Source organism: Manacus candei, unplaced genomic scaffold (genome assembly GCF_025592945.1).
Source record: "Manacus candei isolate 608988 ecotype Guabito, Panama unplaced genomic scaffold, ASM2559294v1 h1tg000020l, whole genome shotgun sequence".
Classification (NCBI taxonomy): Eukaryota; Metazoa; Chordata; class Aves; order Passeriformes; family Pipridae; genus Manacus; species Manacus candei.
In genome coordinates, this window is record NW_026138068.1 from 1,914,520 (window position 1) to 1,924,486 (window position 9,967).

The 9,967-nt window shown below is 56.0% G+C and overlaps 1 protein-coding gene across 2 annotated transcripts; it reads left to right on the plus strand.

The window, feature by feature from the left end:
• Positions 1-177: 177 nt before the first annotated feature.
• Positions 178-4,722, plus strand: MMAB (metabolism of cobalamin associated B). 2 transcript variants are annotated; one of them, XM_051785526.1, is made up of 9 exons: positions 178-301; positions 521-594; positions 677-770; positions 901-958; positions 1,692-1,764; positions 2,506-2,603; positions 2,916-2,980; positions 3,886-3,945; positions 4,107-4,722. In XM_051785526.1, exons 1-9 carry the CDS (start codon positions 210-212, stop codon positions 4,192-4,194), a joined length of 702 nt encoding a protein of 233 aa, XP_051641486.1. In that variant the 5' UTR covers positions 178-209; the 3' UTR covers positions 4,195-4,722. The 2 variants fall into 2 exon arrangements, with proteins under 2 accessions (XP_051641486.1, XP_051641485.1); XM_051785525.1 differs by having other exon boundaries at positions 202-594.
• Positions 4,723-9,967: the final 5,245 nt, after the last annotated feature.

A 9,967-nucleotide genomic window follows, 5' to 3' on the forward strand; every position in this document is an offset into this window, starting at 1 on the left:
CCGCCCACCAGTGACAGCCCCGCCCACCAGTGACAGCCCCGCCCACCACGGCCCAGCCAATAGCCGCGAGCTCTGCGGGGGCGGGACTCGGCGCTGGCCAATGGGGAGGCGGCGGCGCGCGGTGGCGCGGCGCTGGGGTGAGGGCGCGCCGGGGGGCGGGACGGCGGCCGCGCAGGGTCACGGGGCGGCGGGGACGGCGGCCGGGAGGGATGTGGCGGCGGGCGGCCCTGGCGATAGCGGGCCGGGGGCTGCGGGAGCCGCTGGGGGCGGCGGGGCGGCGGGGGCAGAGCGGGGAGGGCAGGTGAGAGGGAGGGCCGAAACCCCGTCACGGTGTCGTTTCCCTCTCAAGGCGTGGCTCCCCCACAGTGTGTGTCCTCCCCTCACCGCCTGTCCCCCCGGTGCCGCCCCCCATGGTGTGTGTCCCCCTTCACCCCCAGTGTCCCCCCCAATGTCCTCCCGCTCCTCTCTGTGTCCCCCCACCCCACGGTGTGTCCCTCCTTCACGGTTTGTGCCCCCGCAGCTCCGCCCGCGATCCCCCCGGTCGTGACCCCCCCGCCCGGTCCCCGCGGATCTACACCCGGACGGGGGACTCAGGTAGAGCCCGGGGGGCACCGAGGGGGCACCGGGGCAGGGCCACCCCAGACCCCTGAGCGCCCCTCCCTCGCCTTTCCCAAAGGATTCTCCAGCACCTTCACCGGGGAGCGGCGGCCGAAGGGCGACAGGATCTTCGAGGCCTTGGGAGCCACGGACGAGCTGAGCTCGGCCATCGGGTAACTCCGGCCGGGAGGGGCCGAACTCGGGGGGTTTCATGTGGAAAATCGTGTTTGTGGTGATTTCTCCATTCCCAGCTGACTCTCCTGTTTTGTTTGGTTTTTTTTTTTTTTTTTTGCTCTAACCAAGGCTGGCTGGTGAGTTTAGCAGTGAAAAGGGTCACACCTTTGTTGGACAGCTTCACAAAGTGAGTATTAATGGTAATCCTCACCCAGTGCAGTCGCTGCGTCTGTGCTACTGAAACATAAACTCACAGGAATCCAATGCATTTAGTCTTTAAATAAATAAATACTTAAGACTCCCTAGACTACTCTCTAAGAGGTAATTTCTTTAACCAAGAAGGAAAGTGGTAGATCAGGTGATCACTTATGGGCAGCAGACTCATCTCTAGGTTCATTCAGAGTTAAGTCAGATACACATTATGGACACAAGCCTCGGGTTTGAAATTAGGGCACAGACCCACGTGGGCACAGCAGTGACATAGGTGGCAGCCTGTGAGTTTGGCTAATTAACTTTGCTGAGCACAGGAATGCAGAAGGAGCTAATCAGAGATTTTAGGAAGCTTTTCCAGGCTGTCTCTCCCATATCCCAGGTTGTGAAGATGCCCTGTGTGGAGGGGGACATGGCAGTGCTGTTTGCAGTTTGTCCCTGCTTTCCCAGAGGTTTGGTGTCCTGCCAGCCAAGGAGTTCTGTGAGCACTGCCAGTGTCCTGCACTCAGCCAGGCTGGTTTGATGTGCCAGTGAAAACAAGTGCATGTGCTAATCTGGCTTCTCAAGCATTTGGGGAGCACTTCCCTGCTCCCTCTGCAGCAGGCTGGGGATGAGACACAGCAAGGGTGGGATCTTTGATCTACCTCCCCTGGCATGTCAAAGGTGCGGAGTGACAGCACTTGTGGTTTCTGTCCTGGTGCCACGTGCAGGTCCAGTGCATGCTGCAGGATGTGGGCTCCAACCTCGCCACACCGCTCTCCTCGGCCAGGGAGGCTCACCGGAGTAAGTCCTGCCTTTTCCTGGGATGGCAAAAGTTGGGCACAGCCTGGAAGGGGTTGTGTGGGTGGTTAGATGCTGTGCAGTGTTGGGTGAGGCACAGGGAGGAGCAGCTGGGGGGGCTCATCCTGGAGAAAAGGAGGCTCAAGGGGGACCTTCTCACTCTCTGCAAATCCCTGATAGGAGGGTGGAGCCAGGGCAGGTCAGGCTCTGCTCCCAGGGATCAAGGGACAGGACAAGAGGAAACAGCCTCGAGCTGTGCCAGGGGACGTTCAGATTGGACATCAGGAGGAATTTCCTCATGGAAGGGGTGGTCAGGCATTAGAAGGGGCTGCCCAGGGAGGTGGTGGAGTCCCCATCCCTGGAGGTGTCCAAGGAATGACTGGACGTGGCACTCAGTGCTCTGGGCTGGGGGACAAGGTGGGGATTGGTCACAGGTTGGACTCAATGATCTTGGAGGGCTTTTCCAACCCAAATGATTCTGGGATTCTGTGAATCACACACGTCCCTGGGTGCTGAGTAAATCACACAGTCCCAGCAGCTGCTGTGCTTGTGGCACTCAAGTGATGTCAGGTGGCCTGAGGCACTGGCCCAGCACCCACTTGGCCCTGCTGAAGCAGGAGGAATTTTTTGGGATGCTTTCTTAGGACTTGCTGATCCAAGGAAAGCAAAAATAGATCTCTGTGTGTCGACTGAATCGTTTCTGAATCACTTTTTTTCAGCTGATTCTCCTTTTCCCCTCTGCAGAACGTACGTCTTTCAGCGAGAAGCCGGTGCTGGAGCTGGAGCAGTGGATTGACAGTTACTCGGAGCAGCTCCCTCCCCTCAGAGCCTTCATCCTGCCCGTAGGTACTGCCTGTGCCTCTCACCCACTGCAGGAGGCTCACTCACTTCCTTAGGGAGCCCTGCTCCACCACTTACCACAGGAAAACAGGTCGGGAAGCCACTATTTCCACTGACAAATGCCAAATAAAAGCAGAGAGGATTTGGGAGTTAAATTTCCCCATCCTGCTGCACTCAGATGTCCCTCCCCTTGCCTGGCCATGGCACAGGGATCAGTCCCCACGTGTGTGAGAGGTGCTCAGCTTTTCCAGGGAGCAGAGGGGGGGCTGTGCTGTTGGTGCAGACACTGAGGGGGTGTTTCCTTGCTGTTCCAGTCCGGAGGCAGGAGCAGTGCTGCTCTCCATTTCTCCCGAGCTGTGTGCCGCCGGGCTGAGAGGTGGTGAGTGCTGTGCTGGGGCAACACTGGGAAAAGGGGATGGGGACACTACAACAGCAGCAAACCAGTGCAGTGGGAGCCACCAGCCAGGGCTGGGCTGCACTCAGGGCTTGAGACAAGCTTTTGTTTGTTTAATCCAATTCCAGGGGCGCAGGCGGCACAGAGCCAGACTGTGTCTTCCCTCCCCTCAGCTGGGTCATCTGAGCTGAGACAGCACAGACAGGGTTGTGTCGAGCTGCAGTTCCACGCTCAGCTCCTGTCTGGTCTGATAAATGTGGGAAGGTGGGGCACTGGCAGGTGTAAGATCCAGGGAAGCTCTGAGTGGCTTAAAGTGTCCCTGGAAGTTTTCAAGGCCAGGTTGGGCAGGGCTTGGAACAGCTTGGTCTAGTGGGGGATGTCCTTGCCCATGGCAGGGGGTGGAACTGGATGGGCTTTAAAGTCCCTTCCAACCCAAACCATTCTGGTATTCTGCACCCCCATCCAACCTGGCCTTGGACACTTCCAGGGATGGGGCAGCCACAGCTTCTCTGGGCAACCTGTGCCAGGGCCTCACCCCCCTCACAGGGAAGAATGCCTTCCCAATATCCCATCTATCCCTGCCCTCTGGCAGTGGAAAGCCATTTCCCCTGGTCCTGGCACTGTAGCCCTTGTAAATAGTCTCTCTCTGTCCAGTCATAGCCATGGATGAGTATCCTTGGAGGAGCAGAGCTGGGAGCCTCTGGGACAGTCACAAGCATTATTGGCACCATTTATGTCCCCCAGATTCCTCTGGGGAAGCCAACAACCTTCACAGATAGAGTGGGGACCCTGGAGGAGGCTGGGGAGTGAAGGGGCTCCAGCAAATTACAGCCCTTTGTGCACTCAGAGTTGGAAAGCTAAACACTAACATTTTCCTTTGCTTTTTCCAGCGTGGTTCCTTTAGTCCAAGCAGGGGAAGCAGATCCAAATGTGGCCAAATATTTAAACAGGTAACAAAAAAAATATAATTCCAAACCCTTATTCTGTCCTACTGAAACATTCCTTATGGTGTTTCCATAGTTTTGGGAAAAAACTGCGGGGTTTTGCCTCCTGAGAAGCTTCTGGTATAAGATCTTTGAAGTGGTTTTCCTGCTTTTCCTTTGGTTTCCAGGCTCAGTGACTATCTCTTCGTCCTGGCACGTTATGCTGCAATGAAGGAAGGGAAGGAAGAGAAAATATATATAAAACCTGAGCCATAGCAGGGAGCTGGAACGTTTATTTCCTTTATCGTGGGAAGATGAATCCAGCAGACGATTTTGCCCATCAAGGATGGGAAACAGAACAATCCTGGACTAGAAGTGGGATCTGCCAAGAACTTCCAGGTGAAATAACCATGACTTTGTTGATAAATCCTAAGAGGAACAGAATCACAGAATATTTTAAGTTGGAAGGGACCCAAAAACAGCTGTTCTGTTCACTGGGCCTGGTCCACATATCCCGTGTGGCAATGGGCCCAGAGTCACTGCTGCTCCTAGGCTGGAGTTGAGGCAGGAAAATTCCAAGAACACTTTGGAGATGCCTTTGTTTCCCTGGGCAGTGACAGGTGCTGTGGGAAGGCCTAGACAGGACTCTGAGGAATGAAGAAAACAATCAGGTCCTCTCTGTCAGCCACAGTGCTGGTGTGGAGCAGCAGCTGGAGGGATTTGGGAATTGTGTCCACAGCTTTGAAATAATAAATGTGAACTTCCTTTTACCAAAGGGCCCTAAATTGTCACACTCAACACTGAGCCCTGTGTGCTTTTCTCTTCCAAGTCCCTTCCAATCCATCAGCCTCGGCTGGAGCTGAGCTGTGCAGATTTACAGGAATGCACCAGGAATTCCTTGGCTCTGGCTGCCTCTTGTTGTGCATGTGAGGAATGTCTCTTGTGCTGACAGTCCAGTGCATCCTCTGCCAGGAATGGGGCTCACAGGATGGAGGGGTTAGAGGAGGAAAGGCCGAATCCCAGGGTTGTGCTGGGGTTGACTCTGGGTGGGGCTGCCCCGGAACAGGGACTGGCTGGGGGAGCAGAGCCCTGGGGTTGGCACCCCCAGGGCACTGAGGTTGCAGGAAAAGGGGTTGGGATGAGGAGCAGGGCCCTGGCAGTGCCTCAGCTGGGGGGCCCCCCTATCACACTGGGTGAGAGGGGCTGACACCCCGAGGGTCGGTCTCACACCCCGCAGTGTCCATGCCGACCTCAGGAGTGTTTCCCCACGGAGCCCCCAGCAGAACAGGCTGGAGCATGGCCTGGAGAACATTCTAGAGCTTGGAAAACCTGGCTGCAAACACCATGAGAGCAGAACACTGCTCAGCAAAGAAGACATCCTCTGTTCCAGCTTCCCAAGAGACTGAACGCTCCTATTCCACGTGTAAACACGCACATTCTAGCAGCAGTGTGAGCTCACACCCACCCCCATGTCCTGCACAAAACACACACAATTCCAGCTTTGCAGCCAAGTCCAAGCTCCTTTCAGCTTGGAAATATAATTGGGAAGAATCTATGTAGGACCTGGTGGTCTCAGTCTTCCCCCAGGGAATGCTGTGGGCTGCAAGGAGGTCATGCCCATCAAGGGCTTGTCCACTAAAGTGGAGGCAGCTTTTAAACCCATCCTGCACCTTCCCCTGTTCAATTATTTGAGCAGAAACAACTTTATACTTGTTCCCAGAAGAGCCCCCGGCTCTGTGTCCCTTTTTGGGCAGCGAGGAACACCCAGCACTAACAGATCCCCTGTCTCATCACTCACCTGGCTTTTAAGCAGATATTTCATGGCTATTGTTAATGCACATTTTTCATGGAGTAATTTTCTGAGCCTCAGCCTGGAACACATCCCAGTGACAAATGCTCTAGATTTGGATGGTCCTGTCAGCTTCAGTGTCACCTCAGCCATTCCCCCAGTGCCTGCTCCAGACAGGCCATCCAGGTTTATGGGAGCTCTGGCTCCAGGAGTGTTACTGAACCTCAGGAATCGAGAGGCTTTTCAAGTCTAATTGAATAAAATCCTTTGCAATATAAATTCTTCATGAATGCTCCATAAATCAGCTCTGGGAGGGATTTATAGTAGTTCCTTTTTTTTTCCAGCTGGGGGAAGAAATCTCACTACTGGTTTGGGACCAAAGCTGGCATTGTTTGGATTGCAAGGAGAAATAAATTTAGCTACTACGCTTTAATATGATGGAGAGATTAAATTTATTGGGGTGCCCCCAGCAGCCCCCCTCTCCCTCTCTATCCACAGCAGTTGTTTCTGGGGGGCTGAGGCAGAGGGAGGCTGGTGCAGGGTTTGAATTTAGGAGGGAGCAGAGACAAGGCTGAGCGTGGCCCAGAACTGGGCCAGGAGCAGACTTTCTGTCCTGAGAGCATCTCTGAGGTCACCAGGGAGCCTCTGGCTGTTACACTGAGGGGCCTCAGGCTGAGGGAGCTGGGGGGGCTCAGCCTGGAGAAAAGGAGGCTCAGGGGGTACCTTCTCACTCTCTGTAAATCCCTGACAGGAGGGGGGAGCTGGGGGGGGTGGTGTCAGGCTCTGCTCCCAGGGAACAAGGGACAGGATGAGAGGAAACAGCCTCCCTTCAAGGGGACATTCAGGTTGGACATCAGAAGGAATTTCCTCATGGAAAAGGTGGTCAGGTACTGGAAGGGGCTGCCCAGGCAGGCACTGGAGTCCCCATCCCTGAAGGTCTCCAAGGAATGACTGGACATGGCACTCAGTGCTCCGGGCTGGGGGACAAGGCAGGGATTGGGCACAGGTTGGACTTGATGGTCTTGGAGAGCTTTTCCAGCCTCAATGATTCTGGGATTCTGTGACTGCTCAGACCCTGGTGTACCCTCCTCCCTGTGCTGGGAGCAGAGACCAGTGGTGGGGACACAGGGCTGGAGCAGGGACCTCGTGCACCAAGTCCCAGCGTGGCTGAGCTGCCCCTGCCAACGATCCCACGGCACTGGAGGCCAGTGAGGCAGCAGGAGCAGAGCCACTACAATGAAACACAGGCTCTAAAACAAATAAAGCTCCTCAGCTCTGGGCTGGCATTTGTTTTTCCAAGCTCTTTGTCCCTACCCAGCAAATCCAGCCCTACAACATAGGGATTCTAGTGCCTGCACCTCATTAATATAACGGGGGAGGCAGATGCTTTGTCCATGCAGTGCCCAGCCACATTCCTGCCTCGCAGGGCGCCTGCTCCCGGGCTGTGCCGGAGCTGCCAGCACAGACATATGTTGCTAAGGGTCGTTTATTCTTGTTTGTAAAATGTATGGCTGCTCCCGGCTTCCACACTGTCAAAACTGGAAGAACTGGCCCCAAAATCTCTTGCTGCATGATTGGATCAGACGCCTGTACATCTGTTAACGCTGTAGGAGCTGTAAAACGGAATAAGTTGTGCTATAACTCAAGCCCCTCGATTGCCGCCGCGACGCGGGAGCAGCGGAGCCGCTGCTGCTCCGCCAGCAACGACACAACATCCATTTGGCCAGTCAGATGTAAATTTACACAAGGCAGCGTTTCCTCGGCCAGTGCACAGAAGGGAGGAGGGGGATGTGTGTCCCCACCTCGACAGGATGTGCTGGACTCCTCAGCTCGGTGAGTTTTGGGGTGCACACCCCCAGCAGTGGGAGCCAGCAGCAGTTCTGTGCTCCTCCTCTCGAGCTGCTGGGGGAGCTGAACAGACCGCAGCTCCACCAGGTCAAGTCCTCTGAAATCCCCATTTAGCCTGAAAATGGTCAAAGTAAAACCCTCCCCACTCAAACAACTCGTGCTGCAAATAAGGGAAGCCCTGGCTGGGAAGGGCAGGTGCAGTTATGGCACCCCAGGCTAAGAACCACCATCCCTGCCCCGGACAGGAGGGATGTTTGTGTGCAGGAAGGGGCTGTCTGGGCCCCTCAGCTCCACCTGTGCTGCACCCTGGCCCCAAGTGCCCACCTCAGTGCTCATCCCAGTGCCCCATCCCTGCCTCTGCTGCTCCACACGGCAGGCATAGAGAGGCAGTGACAGTGGGAAGGCTCAAACCACCTCCAGGGGAACCTGCAGAGGGTCTGTATTGAACAACTCGACCTTAGAAACAGCCACAAAAGCACTTCTGTGAGCACCAGTTCAGTGCCACTTACCCAGGTGTGGCAGTGCCACAGGGGTGTGCCCCCTCCACCACCAGGGCACTGACCTGTTGCAGGAACTGCTGTACATCTTGGGAAAGGTGAGCAAACAGAAACAAGCTGCAGGAACATCAGATCTCGTTATGCTCAGGGATGTGGAGACCAGAGCACGGCACACACTCCTCCCTCTCCATCTCAGCCTGTAAACAGCCCTGGAAAAGGGTGCAGGCCAAGAGGTTGCACAGAACAGGGGTATCAAACAGGGAATACCAGTCTGTGGAGTGTGGGGCTTGGGAGAGCCTGTAGGAGCAGGAGAGGAGCAGCAGAGCAGCTGTGTGCTTCCAGACCCCCTGTGCCCACACAGCAGCCGCCGTGGCTGGGACACCCAGCTCTGCTCTGTGCCAGCACTGCTGAGGGAGCACCAGCCTCCAGTGACCACTCCCAGCTCCACCCCGGGCAGTGCCCAGTGTTTGCATGGTCCTAGTGCCCTGGATGGCCATGGTCCCACCTCACCCTCAGGATGCCTCAATCCAGGCTTGGATGCTCAGCTTCAGGCTGGGATGCCATGAGAGCAGGCGCTGTGCAGGCTTGCCTGGCTGCTGCCAGCTTTCTGCCTTGGCAGCATCTGCTGTGGGGGCTCTTTTTGCTCTTTCTGACAGTGCCAGATGCCTCTGTGTCAAAACAATGGCACTTGCACACTGACTGGGAGCCTCTCCCTCGCTCCATCCCTGCTCCCGTTCCCCGCGGAGCCCCAACGCCCACGGGGCCGGCCTGGGGCACCACGGGCATGGGGAGTGGGGCAGGAGGGCTCCAGAGCAGGGACAGATGGGCAGCAAAGGGCCACAAGGTCACGCACGTTCATGGGGGGAAGCTGGAGCAGCAGCAGGCACAGCTCCTCACTCCTGCCAGAGCCAGGCCAGGGGAGAAATATGGAATATTGTTATCAACATCAAACCCCACATTGGCTCCAGTGGCTGTCTCCCTCTCCTGTGCTGGGGGATCCTGCCTGGGTTCCCAGCCCATTTCCTTCTCTACCAGTGGTCCCAGTCACCATTCCCAGACATGCACCAAGCACTGCTCACCCCAGCACTTGTTGGGCTCTCCTCTGCCTGCATCCAAGGAGCACCAATATCCTCAGGAAGGTACCAAGGACCAAAGTCACAGCACCCTGCAGGACCAGGTAAAGCTTCTCCAAGCATATTCCAAGACACAAGAGCAAATCCTGCTTCAAACAACACTGCCAGGTCCCTTTGGGCTCAGCAGCCCTTGGATCACCCCATCAGCATGAGCACAGGCACCAGCCTGGCAAAAGGGATTCCCAAGGAAGCACCAAGCTCTGTTCTCTGCCTGGAAGAGAATCCCAGAATTCCAGACAGGTTTGGGTTGAAAGAGACCTTAAAGCTCAACCAGTTCTACCCCCTGCCATGGGCAGGGACACCTTCCACTATCCCAGATTGCTCCAAGCCCCATCCAACCTGGCCTTGGACACTTCTAGGGATAGGGCAGTCACAGCTTTTCTGGGTAACTGTGCCAGGGCCTCACCACTCTCAGAGTAAAGGCAGATTCCCACTAAAGGCAGGTGCTCTCTGAGAGGTACTAGCCCCCCACACTCTGCTCTCCCTTCTGCCAGGAGCAGCCCACCCAGGCATTCCCTGCCCTAGGAAAGGACAAGGAGACATCCAACCACCTGAGCTCAAACCAGCTTTATTTTCTCTGCAGTTCTGACACACAGGGATGTAACCAAGGTCTCCACGGCAGCGAGGCTTGGATAGAAAAGCTCCTCATTAATCTCCCGTGGCACAACCATCCCTGCCCTGCACAACACCTGCAGGACACACAGAGCAGGCAGGACTGACACACCTTCCACACCTTCTGCTCAGGTAAACACGCATTCCAGCCTCCCCAGGACACAGAAATC

Coding starts and splice junctions, on each gene's coding strand:
- MMAB (XM_051785525.1), top strand. CDS start 411: ATGGTGTGTGTCCCCCTTCACCCCCAGTGTCCCCCCCAATGTCCTCCC. Junction 2,981..3,885: donor TGCCGCCGGGCTGAGAGGTG/GTGAGTGCTGTG, acceptor TGCTTTTTCCAG/CGTGGTTCCTTTAGTCCAAG. Junction 3,946..4,106: donor GTGGCCAAATATTTAAACAG/GTAACAAAAAAA, acceptor TTTGGTTTCCAG/GCTCAGTGACTATCTCTTCG.